At 38.6% G+C, this 18,738-nt stretch overlaps 1 protein-coding gene across 5 annotated transcripts in view; it reads right to left on the bottom strand.

Annotated features, from left to right (window-relative positions):
* Positions 1-18,738, bottom strand: part of LOC591791 (trichohyalin) — an 82,755-nt gene that overhangs the window by 3,960 nt on the left and 60,057 nt on the right. For 3 of the 5 annotated variants that reach the window (XM_011670136.2, XM_011670140.2, XM_011670138.2), the window contains 6 exons: positions 18,303-18,436; positions 9,342-10,814; positions 8,337-8,576; positions 6,578-7,065; positions 3,509-3,841; positions 46-148 (listed from right to left, as the gene is read on the bottom strand). In XM_011670136.2, coding sequence (XP_011668438.2) covers positions 46-148; positions 3,509-3,841; positions 6,578-7,065; positions 8,337-8,576; positions 9,342-10,814; positions 18,303-18,436 — 2,771 coding nt within the window. Of the gene's footprint in view, positions 1-45; positions 149-3,508; positions 3,842-4,645; positions 4,760-6,577; positions 7,066-8,336; positions 8,577-9,341; positions 10,815-18,302; positions 18,437-18,738 lie in introns of those variants that run through there. The other 2 variants (XM_011670137.2, XM_030980854.1) reach the window with 2 other exon arrangements.

Here is an 18,738-nt window from a genome sequence, read left to right as displayed (position 1 = left end):
ATTGCTAAATGATGCTTTTAAAGAGAGAAGAGAATGTTATCTTACCAGCATCATTGCTGTAGCAGTTTTGGCAGTGTAGCTTGCTGGCTCGGATCCGGACATCAGTGCCCTTAGTTCCATTTCCGAGCTGGATGTTACAGACACAGCACTATATGGATGGGACCAATGGAAAGAAAAATGTCACATTATTCCAGGAAGCTGTAGAATTACAATGAAATTAGATTCATGCTGAATTAATGCCTTTAATCATGTCAGCAGCGACAATTTATTTTTTGATCTGAATGTTTTGGGTTATTCTGATAAAAGGCCACATAGCTAAAAACTGACCATGTCTAAATTGGTAAAATCCCCATTAATCCATAATTCAAGTCTTTCTTTCATCTGAATTCTAAATTACGATATGCATTAATTCAATAATTTTAAAATATATCTGTGAGAGTACATGTACAAACTCCTTATTAAATCAATGATAAAGAAGGCTATATGTAGGGGCTTAGAATTATTTCACTTAACTGATATCTAAATAGTTGTAATTTCTTTGGAGAAAGTTCAATATAGGTGGATTTGTGAAGAAAGCAATCACTCTATGAACTGTGATAAAGCTAATACTTTAAGAAGGCAAGCATTTTCCTTTAGGTCTTGAATGCTCTGCAAATGAACTACGCATTTCTTTAAAAAGCTCGCTTTTACAGAAAGGTGCATGATTCAATACCATTCATTTACTGTACAGTTAACTAAATTATTCATACCCTTACCAAGTTTTGTAATCTTTTAAGTACCGGTATGAGAAAAATTGATTTGTCCCAATTTACGTTTCTTGAGTATGTGTCATATAAACGTATTCAACAAAGGCCCTAAGTCAACAAGTCCACTTTCATTCTCAAGTTACAGAAAAAAAAGAAAAACCCATCAAATTTACTAGGGGTATGAATAATTTAGTTTGTTAGCAGTATGTGATGTTTCTTATGTAAGCAGTGTTGTAGCACACATGTATTGGGATATTACAGAAAAAAAGTGAAATATTCATCAAAAACATTTTTTTTTCAAAGTCAGACAGGGATTCAGTAATGTAATGGGAGAACATGCATGAATTTGCAACTGCAGCAGTGCACTAACTTTCTCAGAAATTTTCTTATTTTTTCCTAAAATGATATGATGAACATTTCTGTACTTGAACATTGATAACTGGAAAAAATAGATCACTTGCAGAATAAAATTTACAGATCAGAGTAAGAGAAACAAGGGAAAAAGCAAGAAAGAGAGAGAGAGCAAGGGAAAGCGAAGAGAGCGAGAGAGAATGGGAAAGGTGAAGAGAAAGACAGAAATAGAGAAAGAGAAGAGGAAACTGATCACAGAACTGTTAATAATTTGCTACAAAGACGCACATGTATTTAAATAGCATCATAAACAGTGCACAAATAAGATTTTTAAAATAAAATATAAAAAACAAAGTCTGCTATAGTACACACATTATTCCGACATAAGTTTAAAGCATTTTTTTATTTAATAGGCAAAACAAATGAGAGGCATTTTCTTTTGCCGTGCAAAGCATTTTTGCAAAGATTTTGGATATTTAACATTCTAAATTATTGTTAACACACATGATCAGGTATTGCATTTGTTTTGGAAAAGTGGTGAGCAAAAACTTTGAAGGTATTCTAGTTTCAAATGAATGTTGAAGGACTGATTGGAAATGCCATAGTGCTTATGATTAACTAAAGCAATAAGCAATAACAAACACAAAAATTACATGAAATTGCTAAATAAGAGACAACTTCTTTTGCAAGGAATCAAAGAGCTTTTTTCCAGCTAGCAAGCATTTGAATTTGAGTAAGCTTTTAAAAACATAATTTGCATTAAAGTAGTCATTGTCCAAATTATGAATGCAGTAATAAGCTCACATCAAACAACTACCTTTGAAGAACAAAAGTGGCAATTTTTGACCACTTTCTAGAAGGATTCATTACTGTTTTACCAAATTTATCCTCATTTTTGATGGAAAAAAGTTTGTTTATACTACTGCAAAAAGTGCTATTAGTCCTTTTAATATTAGCAGTATGTCCCTAGAGATTAAAGGTTTTCCTTGAAAGTACCGACAGTTGCTGTGTGGTGCAAAAGTGTGGACTAAAGGTGCAACCTGCATGTAGTAAGGTACCCAAGAATGATAGGATAGAGTCCCCAAAAGGTAACAACCATGGTTGGTAAACTGAAAGTACCAACAATTGCTTTGCGGTGCAATAGTGTTGACTAAAGGTGCAACCTGCATGTAGTAAGGTACCCAAGAATGATAGGATAGAGTCCCCAAAAGGTAACAACCATGGTTGGTAAACTGAAAGTACCAACAATTGCTTTGCGGTGCAATAGTGTTGACTAAAGGTGCAACCTGCATCATGTAGTAAGGTACCCAAGAATGATAGGATAGAATCCCCAAAAGGTAACAACCATGGTTGGTAAACTGAAAGTACCAACAATTGCTTTGCGGTGCAATAGTGTTGACTAAAGGTGCAACCTGCATCATGTAGTAAGGTACCCAAGAATGATAGGATAGAATCCCCAAAAGGTAACAACCATGGTTGGTAAACTGAAAGTACCAACAATTGCTTTGCGGTGCAATAGTGTTGACTAAAGGTGCAACCTGCATGTAGTAAGGTACCCAAGAATGATAGGATAGAATCCCCAAAAGGTACCGATCATGGTAGGTGGGTGAACCATGGCATTGTGCAGTGTTGGTGAGCTCATTGTGACAAAAAATATAGAGGAGATACGATTAGTGTGTACTATCGCAAACTACAGTGTACACTCAGCAAAAATAGGAAAAGTGGACACATATTATTGTTTAAAATGTTCATATAAACCAATAAAATAAAATAAAACATGTATAATATTCGAGAAAAATTAATGCTTTAACAACGTCAATTTAGATCAAATTTTAAACTTTCACGCTTGGATGGGAACTTTCATTGAAAAAGTAGAGCAAGAAGTCATTCAAATTAATAAACATGTGCATCTGTAAGACATTTTGGTTCAACAATGAAAGCAAAGAATGAGAAACATTGAGGATTGAGCTCTGGTTGTCAACTGCAGTCTCAGGATTGCATGATTTGGACAAGCGCGGTCAAGCTGCCTGTCCTTTTCACCCAAGATTGTGGACGAGGTATAGGATAGAACTCCAGTGCTCATCAACATTGAATTGCCCGATGCCCTATTCTTGCAGTTTTTTTTCAGAGACTCTTTTTTTTTTAAATGACTATGCTCACTCACACATGAATGTTATGATTCCAAATGCATGTCCTCTTTGATAAAGATGATGAATTAATTTTTCTCGTTTTGATATATGAAAGGTTAGTTTATAATAAAAATTAATTAAAAAATTTTAATTATAAATAGTGTCCACTTTTTTTCTTTTTTTTTGCTGAGGGTATTTCTTGAACGTTCTACAGAAAACAGCACAATTGTAAATATTTGGGAGTAGTGAAATGTTAAGGTCACACTAAAAAAAACTACCCACCCTAAAGCACTCTAGGTGAAAGTGAAGACCCACAGACTCTATGATCATGGCGGCGCCCCTCCCCAGCGACTTGCTACAATTGGAGCACGAGACTTTGCCGCTGACGGACCGGCCGGGAGGGGGTTTCTTACTGGGCTGTTGGAAGGCTGACGCCCTTTGACCCGGAGGACCCCTCCCTGGGGCATGTTGCTGTGGCGGTCGCTGCGGGTGTGGCTGTTGCTGCTGTCTAGGTGGGCCACGCCCTTGGGGCGAGGAAGAGGAAGAGGGAGGGCCCCGATTGGCCCTTACCTGAGCGGGCGGGCTCTTGGGACCCGCTCTTCGATGATCGTGAGGCTGGGGGAAGGAGATAAAAAGGGTGGACTATTTGAATCCTTGGGAGATTTCTGTATTTACCCCTTCGACATCAACAAGCAAATTTCTTTTTTTTTGGTCATCAAATCTGTCAACCTTGATGTTTTGGAGGGAAAAAACAGTGCCATTGGGTGATTACTGGTGCAGGGAAAGGTATATATGACTTAACTTCTCTGACATTCACAGAAAAACCTATGTGGGTCACCTGCCAAGAGAGCTATTACTGAAGGAGAAAAGGAAAAGATTAAGGAAGTTAGTTAATAACATTTTGCACAGGAATGCTCCACCATTGCTACATGTTTTGTTACAGAACCTTCTGACGTGTTGGCTACAGTTTATGGACTAAATACATGTATATAATCTATTCAATACATGCAGATGTAACCCTTTCATTTCACATCAATATCCACTGTATTTGTGTAGGCTATTAAAGAAGCTTTCCTAGCCTGCAATCTTCCTAAACTATCAGTTGCATCATTATGGTTACAGTTTAAAAATCAAGCAAAAAGAGATACTACATGTAGAGAGTTTTAAGTAGCTTAGGCATCAACTTTGCAGCTTTCTTTCTTTCTTTTTTTGTCAGCATGTATTTGCAATTATCTGGAAAGCAAGATGCTATGCAACAGACATGTATCTGGAGAAAAATGTAGGTACTGGCCGAGTTAGCTCGAATCTGCAGGTAGTGAGAGCTATTAGTATGGATGCTGTAGGATGATATATTGTGTGGGGGTGAGTGACAGAACGAAAGAGAGAGAGGAAAAAAGGGGAGAAGGCTGAATGTAGTCTTGCATCAAGGCATCTCTACCTGTCGCTTTGTGACGAGAGGGAGCTGGAAGGCCGTGACGGAGACTCCTGACCGCCGGGATAGGCCTTCTTCTGTGCGGCTCGGTGTAGGATGTTCTACGTTTAAGATTAGTCACATCAATGACAAACATTTGTAGCATACTTAGGCCTAAAAAAAAAAGATGTTGTATTGCCCTTTGCGACCGACCCCAAAATTTAGAAATCTACGGTCGGCTTTTTCATTTTCATTTTTTTTACTGTTTTTTTTTAGAAAACTGAGAAAAATCAGCCCAAAGACGGAGAAAAAAAAGTTAAAAAAAAAAAAAAGGATTTCTGACCGACCGACCCATGTTTTGGCACCTAAAGGGCAATAGAACATCCTTTGTTTTTAGGCCTTACATTAAATAAAGCTCAAATCGAATGGGAGACAAAAGCACATGGGAGTGATGGGATCCCAAATTTGAACTCCTAAATCCCTCAATTTGGAAATACAGTCAAACCTGTCTATAGCGACAGCCCAAGAGAAACCCAAGAAGTGCTCTTTGTAGACGGGTTCCTTTAGTACATGTTTCGATGAGAAACCGTTTTCATGGGAAACAAAAAATGCAGTCTTAGTAAATTTGTAGAAAGGTGGTCACTAATGCAGGTTCGACTGTAAAAACAAGAGGCCTGTGTACGTGCAGTGTCTTAAAAGCAAAATGAACCCCCTGTCAAAAAGGTTAGAGTGGAGCCCTGTTTTTCGACCACATCAATTGTACTTGTGGGCTATATTTTTGGAAAGTTACTTTAAAAAAAACATTTCCATGTTGTTTGGAAGCAAAGTTATCAAGTGGTATCAATCTCTCTTGAAAAAAACAAATCAAATGGCTATACTAGAATTTAACAATGTTTCTGCTGGGTGACAGAGACAACAAATTGATGGTATCTGCAGACCATTTTGATCAAAATGCTAAGAAAAAAACATTTGTAGAAGTATTTCCATGTAATTTTCAGCAAATCGGTATTCTGCTGAGGCTGTCTACCATTTTATTGCATAATCAAATGAGTTTCATGAATCAGTTTCTCCCAAATGCAATTTTTATAAACAACAGCACTCAAGACAAGGTTACCTGAAAACATTACACTGTTAATTCATATACAAAGGGAGATCATTAGCATTGACAGAAAGCATCAGTTTCAATTCTATACATTGAATATTATACTGTAAGGGAATTTGTCATTTTAATGTTAACATTCCAATAACTGATCATGCATAGTTCATACAAAAATCACAAATAGAATAGTGCGCTTCTAGCAGCACAGTTATGGATGTTTTAGAGTGCACAATGAGTGGTACCTATTGGAAAACTAAGACAAAATATTACATGTGTAGTTGAATAAATGTGTGACTAATTTGGTGCACAGAGTATTATTACATTTTCACATGCATCTTGAAGCATCATAGGAGATAGACCAGTTTGTAGTTCACATTTTCCCTAGTGACATGACCATTGTATAATGCAAAGGTCTCAAAACAAAGAAGGTCCCACTATGTAATTTAAAAGAGTAACCGTTCTCAAAGTGATCGCAGGGCTATGTTGTTTGTTTTTGTTTCCTTCTTTCTAAAGAGTATCTCCACCTGTATGGAGTGAGTGGTGCACAGTTAGCATATGCATGAGCAAAGACTACATAAACTTGGGAGGATATATCAAATGACCCTAAGTTCCCTCAGGGCTTGACAATAATAAAAGGTAGCCAGGCCATGTGGGCACCAAACATTTGTCAGGACCTACAAAAGTTCCCAACGTTACCAAGGTGCTCAGGCATACAGTCCCAAAATATTTAAATCCAGACCTCCAACAAAAAAAATGAGTACTGTTTACTCATGCTTAGACTGTAGACTACAAACTGGTCTATACAAAGCAAGAAAATACATGTAGCAAGGGACCCACTTACCTGGATCAGGCTATCAGATGCAGGTCCTTGCCTTCTCTGGTCCCCTCCTGGTCCCCCATGATGGGGTGGAGGAGGTCCCCTCTGCTGCCCATGGTGGGGCGAGGGTGGGCCCACGCCCCTCGGAGCTGGCCCGCCCCCTCCGGGTCCACGAGGGATGTGCTGGTCATCCATGATGCGTGTCACAGGCGCGGCGAACCCCGGGTCTTTGGTCAGGTCGGGCATCGAGCGACGGTTGTGCATCTTCTGCTTGCGTTCGGCGTCCAACGCAGGAGCCCCGTGCATGCGTCGCTGCACGTGCTTGAACTCTGGTTGGTTGTCGTACTGGTGGCGAGGTCCGTCCCATCGGTTGGTGTTGTCGGAGGACGATGGGGAAGGCTCGTCGTGGGGGTGAGTTGGTTGTTTGGTCCGAGGAGCAGAGCCCTGCACAGACTGCACTCTGTTTGGGGGTGGGATGCGGGTGGGGATCTCCTGCTCATAGCCAACAGGTTCTAAACAGAATAAAAGCAGAGAAGACTCTGTATCATATATTCTTTGAACAACGTGCAGATGACAACAGTAACACCTTATTGACTTGACAGTATCAATTTGTATTCCAATATCACCTCTGTCTTCTGACTAAAACAGAGCTCCACAACATCAATTTTGGAAAAAGCTTCTTACAATTTGTACGTACATGCCCTAAATCGAAACTTAAAAAATTTGGGAGTCTGGACTAAGATTTTAAGTGCCCATGTGTCCTAGGCTCCAGTCAGTGGTGAGCCCCGACTAAAAGGCAACAAAGGCATGGTTTTGTAACTTGCTGCTTCTTGTATTCAGGAATAATTCAAATCAGAAACAAAAGTAAAGTTAACCTATCCAAAACAAAACTGTGCCAAGAAAACCACAAGGGTACCATCTTGATCTACTCCAAGAGATATTACTTTTGAATAGCACCACCATCTGTAGATATGACATACACTGAGTGATTTCAAGTTTGGTGTTGAAAGCTGGTGTTGGTGTTGTGAGAACACCGACACCAGCCACAACACCGAACTTGAAATCAGGCTGGTGTTGGGATTGACCTCAGGAAATATGACGTATTTACGCTAGTCTGTGTTGAGGCTGGTGTTGAATGTCGTCTGCTGAACCGAGTACCGCGGTTGGTGTTGATGATTTACGTGTTATTTTCCCATTCACCAACACCAGCCCCTAGGGATTGGGAAATTCATGATTTCAAGTTCGGGGTTGGTGTTGCACTATACCGCAGGTAACTATGCGGTCATCTGGCACAAATCTCACGATCATGCCAGGTGAAAATCCACTGTACAGTAAAAACAGCTGTAAATCATGGGAGCTATATATGTTTTTCAAGAGAAATGATATTTTATCTATTGATTTTTTAATATGGCTTTACATTTGATATTCAAAATGATGTAATTTATTGGATTTTCTGAATGGATTACGCTTTTATCGCAAGACTTTTGGTGTACAGTAGGACGTCACTCGGCATTGGGGCTGGTGTTGAGCCATCGATAACGCGCACTAGCGTAATCGGTATCGTCCTTCTAAACTGACCGGTGTTGGAGCTCGGTTCAGCAGCCTTTCCACGCTCTCAACACCAACACCAACACGAACACCCTACTTGAAATCACTCAATGTATTTACACCTGGCTCTCCTAATCCATGCAAGTTTCGTGATTTCGTGCCTTACTAACTAAAGTAACAACCACCACTATGGTCACAATTGCATTTTGGAATGATAACATTAAAAGATATTCACCATTTTTCACGTAGTCCTTCTCATGGATATTGGCGTTGTTATGATTACTGCTAGACGACGGTGGGGGTGCTGCATGTTCCTGGTTGTAGACCTTCTTCTCCAGGACCGGTTCATGGTCCAGACTGTCCGTCCTGGGGTGGATGGGGAGGGAGTTGATGACCTTGCCAGCCACCAGGGGGCCGTGCTGTCGCCTCTTGGCCTCCTCGACCAGCCAGTGCTGCTCTGTGGGGAGGTTGTCATCTGGAAATATCAAAGATGAAAGGTAGATTGAGACTTGGAAAGGGATTAATTGTTTAATGTGAAAGTGTCTTAAAGCCTGTCTGCACTTGTTTGGCCAGGAGGAATCAGACCTCTCTACAAGGTCACTGACAGGCCGTTATCTCATCAAATCAGCTCTCAATTAACATTAGAAAAAGGGGATCATGGGAGACCAACAGGCACCGAATAGGCATTGTTTGCTATTTAGAAGGCGCAAGTAGATATAAGTAGTGCAGTGGGGCTTTGATGTCATTCAGATGTATTATTCATGGAACTGATCACTTGTTTTAGACCAGTAAAGTTTTGCGGAAATTAGGAAAAGTTGCGGATCATTTCATTTTCACCAGAGTACTTGTACTACTGATGGCCATTTTGACATGATTTAGTTGACTCTCTATGCTCAATAGTATGTTGTCAAACATTCTCTCTGAAATTTATTTGCAAAAGTGTTTTCAGTTTTAAAATATCTAGGTATACTGTAACTGAAGTCCTTTAAAATTCAGTTAATTTTTAAAGGATTCTGATTAAGTGGTTATGAAAAAACTATTTTGTCATTGAACTTTTTTCACTGACCTAAACACTGAAAACATTGGTGGTCCCACAGCCTGGAAGGGAAAGACTCCCAGCTAAATTCCTCAAGTGTTAACAGACAAATATAGAACTTGGAAAACAGCACAGAAACTGGGAATTTGAAGATGAATTTCTTCATGTATCAAGTTTCCTAAAAGTCAGTATTTGTAGACTAACCTTTGTATTTCCCCATGTATGACTTTCCTGGTTGGGAGTCTCTCTCTGGTAGCATCTTTCCTTTCATGATTTCTTTTCCTAAGGGTTTCGACGAGTGCGGTTTCCTGAGGTCTTCTTCAGAACCGCCATGCTGTTTCCTCCGATTGTAGCTATTTTTCCTCTCTACGTCTTCATCATCAAAGACATTGTTCATGGATTTAGAGTAGAGTTCTCGCTGCTTGGTCAAGCGTTCAAGCTCCTCCTGCTGTTCAAGCGCAAGCCTTTCTCGCTCCCTCTGGAGCTCGGCTTGCTCTCGCCTCAGCTTTTCAATCTCCTCTCGTTCCTTCCGTTGCTTCTCCAGTTGCTCCTGCTTCTCCTGTTCAAGCTGCTCCCACTCAATGCGCAGCCTGTCCCGCTCTTCAAGTCGGATGCGGTCCCTCTCTTCCTCCCGGATCCTTTGGAGGAGATCCTCGTCCGGTTGATGGTGTTGACGTGACGGAGGTGGGGCTGATTCTTGATGCTGTTGGACCTGTGGCCTGATGGCTTCATCAGCAAATGGTCTCTTGGCTCTAGCTTTCTCTTCTTGTTGAACAGCAGCTTGTAATCTTGCTTCTCTTTCTTTGGCAACCCGTTTTCTCTCTTCGCGCTCCTTCGCGGCACGTTTCTCCTCCTCTACACGGGCCTCACGTTGCCTTTCTTCCCGCTCCATCGCAACACGTTGTCGTTCCTCCTGTTCCCTCGCAAGGCACTCTCTCTCCTCTTCCCTCTCTTTCAGTAATCGATCATATTCTTCCCTTTCCTTTTCTATCTTTTCCCTTGCTTTCCTCTCCCTAGCTTCCCGATCTTCCCTTATCCGCTGCTTTTCCATTTCCTTGGCCCTCTTCTCTTTTTCCTTCCACCTTTGGACAAGAGCCAGCTCCTCCTCCTGTCTCCTAGCAGCCTCTTCTCTCTCCCTTTCTTCTCTCTCTACCCGTTCCCTCTCCTCTCGTTCCTCCTGTAACCTCTCCTCTTCCCTTCTTCTCCTCTCCTCCTCCTCTTCCCTCTCCAGCTGCTCCAGTCTCCTCCTCTCCCGCTCCTTGCGTTCCCTCTCTAGCATCTCCTCCTCCCTCTTCTTCAGATCCTGCTGGGCTTTCTTCTGCAGCATTCTCCGCCTCTCCTGCAGGGCACGTTGCTCCATGTCCTGCTTCCTCCTGCTCTCATACTCCGCCCTCTGCAGATCCTTCTCCTGCTCATCCTGGAGTCTCCTCTGCTCCTGTTCGTACTGCTCCTGCCTGATCCTCTCTTGCTCCTTCTGCCACTTCTCCAGCCGCTGCCGCTCTTCATCCAAGTTGAAGCTTCTCCTGTTGGCTGGATCCACGTCACTCTTTTTCTGTCTCCTCTGCACCCCTCCCATGCTCTCCGAAGTCCCTTGCGAAGGAGCAGTCTCCTGGTTGGGTTGCTCCACCTTCCTCCAGAGATTTTCCATGTTGTCATCCATCTTTAAGTCCTCAGCAGCTATAATAGTAACAAAACAAAAGATGAAATTACAATTCTGAATATCTTTAAGATATTCGCCTTTCTTCCACCATTTTGTCCTGCATCTAATAACATCATCCAATATCTATCAATTGTATATTTTCATTAACAGAACAGACTGCATTTCTAAAACAATCCAACATCTAAAAAACTACATACTCACCATGTCTCTTTAAAAAAAATCTAACACTTTAAAACTGAAAGAGAAAAAAAACGAAAATCTAAATATGAATAGAAAATCATGGATGTTTTTGTTCCTTGGGAAAAGGTTTCTTGGGTAAAGTGTGATTGAATAAATAATTTCCATGCTTCTATATTTGACACAGCTGTGAAAACATGCATGGTAATCGGTTACACATTGATGTTTGTAAAAATAACATGGCAGGATGGAGGGATATAAAATGGAGATATCAAATAGTTGATTAAAGTATCGGAAGCTGGATGTTTTTGAAGGGCATGCACAATATTAAATCATTGATTAATCAGGGTGCAGGTTATAATACAGAAATTGATGAAACAAAACAAAAGCACGCATGTGAGAATTAACAGTTCATATAATTAATTAGAACTCTACTTATGCAACCTACATGTAATTTGTAGTTTACAGAACATTCTGATATGACTTTTACATGCCTATTCTACCCATTCTTCTCTTTTTAAATTCAGGTTAAATTTTTATTATAATAATCATTGTTTATACATAATTTGTCACGCTACCGAGGCAGTTTTTTATACATACATATTCAAGGAAAAGCGAGGACAACTACTTCAAACATAGCAAGTACACGTCTACCGATCTTTAAGTTCAAGTGTGTAATAAACGCACAAAACCACGCACACAATCAGGCACACAATCACACACACACAATGCACTCTCATCAAAATTTGTATGACACTTACTTAGGCTTCGCAGGCTTCCTACTATGACAATGCATTACAAATAATAATAATCAAAATATAATCTATATTGGTATGCAAATCAAACTGAAAAAAGAAATCATATTTTAAGAAGGCAAATAAAAGTTAAATAAAAGCAAAGCAAAATGATTTCAACATCATTTACAATAACTAAAAAGTTTAGAATAATTTTTTAACATGCTTATGTTTAATCTTTTCACCTGCATAAATGTACAAATGCTTTTCATAAATAGGATAGGGCCCATATTTAATGCCCTTTTCGATTCAATTAGCCACTCACTATTTTATCCATGCTTTAATAAAACACTTTAATTAAGGCTCATCCCAGTTGATTTCAGTCGCATTAACCCATGACAAACAAAATAAGACGAGTGAAAACAAAAAGAGACATCAAAAAGGTTTCAGACATTACCGTCATTGGCTCAGGTAGTTAGTAGAGCATGCAGTGTGTAACAAGTCACTTTCATTTCTCTTTCTAAGATGGTCGCACTTACCAAGGTGGCTTCCTCGTTGCTATAGCTACAACAAACTCCACATGAAGAAGATGGTCGTGGAGGAGGAAAGATGGATGGATGGATGGGTGGGCGGACTCAGCCAAGGTATTATGGGTAAAAAGCTTGGGTCCGTAAGGTACAAAGGATTGTGGGAAATGTGTAGCGTTCTAGCTACAGCTTACAGATCTGTTCATATACAATCTCACTAGAAGTCATACTATATGTTGTAACATAATGGCAAATGGATTTTTTTTTTCTGAAGAAGGATTTTGGGAAATGAAATGAGGGAATGGTTGTATAATCATGGTAAGATGCTTATGCTAGGGGCATCCACCTAAGGGAAGAGGCTAACTATATAAGTTTCATCCTACATGATGGTTTTGAAGCTAAACCTGTGAGATCAAATTTCCTAGTAAACATAATGATATGTGGGAGATGCATGTTCATGTATGAAGACATTTTGTCTCTATGGGATGGTGGTTTGTACGTAGGACAAGGACAAATGATAATAAAACTACATGGGAAAAAAAGAGACAATTGCATTCAGGTCTTGAAATATTTTTTAAGTGAAAACATAAATCTCATCAAGGGAAACGTGAGCAAAATTAGATTATGGTTTAGAGATCAGTGTGTCTATCAATTTGTGGTTGTTCCATGCAAACAGAAGCAGGCAGCACTTTGTATTCAATTATTTCCATTTTGCTACCAATGCATGTAAAAAATATTCTTCAAATTGTACATACTGTAGCGAAGAACAATGATGATTATGAAGAATTAAATGCGATTGCAAATGAGATGGAGAAAAGACAAACCTGCTTCCCTTTAAATAGTGGCATGATGTGATCATGATAATGGTATAACTATAGCTACTGCTGCTGAAGATGGTAAAAAGTTATGTTGGTGATGATGTCGGTTATTCTAAAAGCTGGTTACAAAGCCATCTATAGCTTGATGTTTTGCTTGGCTACAAGTCGAGAATGAATGTTTAAATCCATTCTCTGTCTCTATTATGAATGCAGTTTTGAAAGAGAGGAAATGGGGCAGCCTGATAGGGGGAAAGAGGAGAAAAAGAGAGAAAGACAAAGAGACAGTAACAGAGAGATAATCAGTGAATACTAGAAAAAAGACAGACACCATGAGTAAACAGAGGGAGATATTAGGACAGAGAAAGATAGAGAGAGTGAGAAAGAGAGGGTGGGTGAAGAGACAGAAAAAAAGAAGAGATAACAGAGAGAAGATAGGAAGATATTTAGACTTAAAATTGAGGTTATAAAGAACAGATTTGTTAGCAAGGCAAAGGAGAGAACAGTGAATAACAATTGAAAAGGAAAGATCCTGCAGTTTTTTCTTCACAGATTTTGCGATATTGCGTTATATCACTCTAACACTTCTACTCAATTCATACTCAAGAAAATATGAAATATTAATGATGTAAACCATAAACATAAAAAAAGGATAATTGATCGTCCAATTCTAAACCTTAAAATGCTTTTTATAATTGTCTATACCACTGGAGTGGTTCTTAACCTCTTGAGCCCCATAAACCAATCCAAAACCTCTTGGGTTTTGCATTGACCACATCCCAAATGCAATTCCTGGTTTGTTCCGGAACCCCTTGCAATACTGGACATACATGTATTATCACCCATAGCCTGTAAACTCCAATTTTTCCTACATGCACAGGAACCATGACCCAAGATTAAGAGCCACCGAGTTAGACAAAGTCTAAATTTGTATTTTATAGTCCATGAATGGTGTTCAATGTATAAGCTGAGCGCAACCAGTAACATCCATGACAACATACACACTTACATGTACCAGTACATATCACCATTGTCAATACAATTATTAAAGACAACACAAGAGGCAAGGTCCCACAACGAAAAAAACAATATCAAAATTGTAGATTGAAAGCCACAGAAAACATCTTGATTATTTGTATTTCTGGGTAAAATCTTTTTTGCATCGAACCGTTATCATCTGATAAATGAATTTTAAAAACAGGTGGCATTATTGAGCTGGAGCCAAAACTTACTTCAAAGTTGAGGAATTTAGACTGAATGAACATGTTGATGAAGTCACTGCCAATGCACAAGAGGTTCTCAAAAGCCTATAATGATTGCCTACAATCATCTAAAATGCTACTTCAACAGATTAAAGTGCTTCCGTTAAATTGCATAGAATGATTACAGATACACAGTAAACTGGTACACTCTAACCGCATGTTAACTAGAAAATTCCAAGCCCTTAGCCCATAGATCATAGCATGTCTTCTTATAATATTTTTAGCCTCAAAACTTTATTTTCAAAAAGTCCTAGCCAGAATACAGTAAATAACAACTCTTAGGTTTATCTTAAGTTGTTAGTAATCTGTTCACGTCTCAATTTGCCTCAGAACAAAGAATTTATGGACTAAAGTGTAGCCCACAGTAAAAGTTGACATTATATCTATACAACCCCTATTTTATTATAAAGCAGCAGGTTTCATACTAAGTAAAGATTTTAATATCAAGTTTTGTAAAGCACATGGGACGTATGGATTAATGTACCTAGGCAGTTTTACAGTATATTATAGGGAATCACCAAAGAGGCTAAGCTCATCATACAAGGTGCTCAAGCATTCAAGGATTTCGTTTTTTTCACCTTTGTACCCATTTACTAAACCTACATGAAGGTTAAAATACCTTACTTTAGAATAGATACCTGTTTATCCTCTACAAGACCTGTCTGTACAATTCTAATTCAGGATGTAAAACGATGAAGCACTTTGGGCCTAAAGCGACTGATCTGCCTACAGCACATGGAGCAGCAACATACAATTACAAGAATCTAATTTGCCCCATTTGCATGCTTGACTGTTGGTTAATAGCGATTAGTACTAGGTATCTACGTGAGAGTCATTCAAAAGCTATTTTTTCCTTACAGAAGATATAGAGACAGGGAAAGAGTATGTGATAAGATAAGAAAGTGTATCTTTTCTTTCTTCTTTTTCTTCTGATTTGTCGCTTTTCGAGGTTTGGTGGGACCTTACCTCCTTTTGAAGAAACAAATGCCTGAGCGGAGTTGGGATGTGGATTCCAAGGTACACTTTTTATTTACCAGCACAGAGTAGTTCCACATGAGAAAGACATTATATGGCATGAATTAAATGCAGTATTGTAACAGAGATGAATGAGGAAATCGCAGGCAGGTATTTTTGGTATCAATGTAAAGAGGAGAGAGAATGAAACATTCCATCGTTACTCGAGAATCAAAGAAACATTTGGAAAATGAAGCTCTGTTAATCTAGATCACTAAACTTGAAACCCCATATGATCTGACAAGTAATATCATTAAATATGCTATTTGCTATTTTTCTTATGCATTTATATTTTTTGGTACAGCTTAGAGGAATGCATACATGATGGAATGGTTATTAAAGTTTTTACGGTCTCATAGCATGAAGATAAGGCAATATGAAGACCTGCGTTAATTCACGAACAACCATGCATTAGAATTCTACATGTATTGTCTGCACAAAAGTAAGAGAGCCAGATTAACTTCATGGCTTTGAAATAAGCTTAGTTATAAACTGAGGTTTTCTCAGAGTAACTGAACAAGATTGAATCTTAAAGTAATCAAGGTAACTATGATTATAATATCTACATTTCCTACCATCTAAATTCAACCATACAGCTTTTGAAACTATAATTTCTCTTAACTTATGATAATGCCATATAACAAATTTACGCACATATTAATAGAAAGGGCAGTGATGCGGAAACTACAATTATGTACACGACACAAAAACTCGAACTAGGTAACGGAAAAAACATAGAAAACATCCAAACTGGGGTAGAAATGATGACCCCTTTATATGAGTATGTTATACACAGTATAATCCACATCAAGACAAGTCTTTTTAGTCACAAATTAAGTTTGAACGTCCACACCAAAACATTGAGAACAAAACCGTACTATCCATTTCCTGTATATTGTCATAAAATATTTTGAGAATTTACAATTTACAACCCTCTTTGTGTTCTCCTGTTCATTTCATGTTATCGGGAATTATCATGATTAAATGTAGTCCAAGAAGGAGAGCAACTTACATTAGTCTACCTTTTTCACTTTAGATATATATGTACAGCCAAACCTGTAAAGTGGCCATTTTCCTATAAAAGTTACATGTCCAATGTGACAGTTTTAGAACCCCCACCGCCGCCCGCCCCCCTCCCCTTCTTGAAGAAATGATTGATTTCCTTTGGAAAGCCTTGCAAGACAGATTTAGCTGCACATAAGTATGTTGTTCATGGAATATATGAATTCTGAAAAATAGCTTTTATGTCATAACATGGTATAACTGTTGCTAACATCTTGCATTAGAGTTGTATTTTTAAAGCAAAAGCCCAGTTTTCTTGTCAGTAACAAGACAAAAATGTTGCTTTCTAATCTGATAAACTGATCTAGTAATGCATTATTATTTTTTTCTTCTGGTATACATCAAAGCTAATCCTTCTCTAGAGCACAACATCGTATCATTTAACAATGTTGCATTTGAAGCTAGTTCCGCTTATAGTGAGAATATGGACAAAGAAAATTAAAGTGCGAAGAAATATGGGAAGTTTGTTAGAAGGAGGAGGAGGAATGGAGAAGGTTGCAGACAGCACTTTGCTCTATAACTACAGGAATGGCTGCGCTGAAAAATGGGAATGAACTTCAAGGTAATGTTATAACTTTGTTAAGTCAGCTGCTTGCAAATGTATGTGAGTGTTAGCTTTAGCATATATGCAGTTCCCTTCTACCTGGTAATTGTGATTTACTACGTAAAAGTTTAGAAGAAAGATGATGGTTTACAACTCGTAATATAAAGAAAAGTGAATTTATATTTTTTTAAAGACAAGGTTAGATATCCACCACACATGTTCTTCAGAATTATGTACAGTATGCTCCAAGATATGAAGGTGGAAAATGTTGAGATATTTTATAATGTTTTGAAGAGGAAATAAATTAAATTACTTTTCATGTCAAGATGGATTTTATATAGAACTTCTAAATGGAAGCGAGGGAAGGGAGTCTACCGGAAATTGAACAAAGATTTTTTTTAAAGGTTTCATTAAAATGAAATGCATTGTGGTTTCAACTGTAAATGCATGCATAACAAATAAGAATGGTATCATAAATTACAACATGACATGTGTATGTATGGGTTCTGAAACACAATATTGGGACATGACACCAATGTTTATTCAGATAAATGCATACAGAGCATTGTGGTTCTTATCTTTATGCACAACAATATTATATTTTTGAGAAAAAAAATTGAGGGAATAAACAAAATGTCCTAGGGCTAACCTGTGCTTGAAATTATTTTCAGAGTTAATAAATAAAATCAATGGAATGTTGCATATGAAATGAATATTGTTTGGTCTGTTTACCTGAAAATGTTGTGATCTCGATTGAAATGTATCTCAGAATTATAATTTTAAAATTATATACCATGTACTTAAAATTCAATGGAAAGAGTGGGGGGGGGGGCTGAATGTATTTCACATAATGTTGTTTTACAAATCTGGATATCTGAATCCAGGGACAAGCCTGAAGAATTTTAATATATTTTAGGTTTAATATGAACAGATTATACCTTGAAATGTCTGGCACAGAGTACATAAGTCCACTGGAATGTTATGTTAACAAGGTTATGAAATTAAAAGTCTTTTGGGTGCCGACAAAGTTAGGAATTTATTAAGTTTTGTGCATCATGTGTAGAGATTATTCAATCCCAGAAGGTCATTCTATATGGTCAATCAAACTCGTTATTATAGCCACACAAAGCCAGTGACATTATTCTTCTTCACGACATAACTCATTAGGAATGGGTAAAAAGTTAAAGGGTGGTTCTTCGTTATTAAACAGAAAGCCCAACGCATCCATCCTACAACATTGCTCTTTGTAAATCTTCTTATGCAAAGGGCAAAGGGTTCACTGCTCAGTCATGTGATCTGTCACATGACACTGTTCCTTAAGCGATCACCTGACCTGATCTGACACACATCTGCATGGCTCTAGTCACTACCTGAATAACCAAAGACGGGCGTGTCCTCTGGTTCGGCGCTCTTACGGAAGAAGTCGGAGCGCTCCTTCTTGACCCGCTCTCGGACGTTGTCCTCATGCGGCGTCGTCGTCGTCAATGAGGGGGCCGGCTGGGGCCTAATATAAGAGAGTGACAGGGAGAGGAAAAAAGAATATAAGTGTGGATCAGAAATGATGTGGGTATGTATACCGAACAGGAAAGGGAAGGTGAACTTTGATATTCTATGATTCGATTGACAGGCCTCAGTATCAAGTGAAGATGAGTCACAAAGTTGATTGTTGGAAAATGAAAATTGCATATTTGAAATAAATTTTGGTACCTCTTTGCCATTATCAACCACCAGCACCACCATCAATATAATCCATCGACATCATTATTCCCACCACCACTACCACAATCACCACCATAATCATCATCA

This window comes from Strongylocentrotus purpuratus, unplaced genomic scaffold (assembly GCF_000002235.5).
Source record: "Strongylocentrotus purpuratus isolate Spur 01 unplaced genomic scaffold, Spur_5.0 spur5_scaffold_11, whole genome shotgun sequence".
NCBI classification, from domain to species: domain Eukaryota; kingdom Metazoa; phylum Echinodermata; class Echinoidea; order Camarodonta; family Strongylocentrotidae; genus Strongylocentrotus; species Strongylocentrotus purpuratus.
Note: the sequence above shows the minus strand (reverse complement) of the source record. Positions and strands in the feature narration are given on the sequence as shown.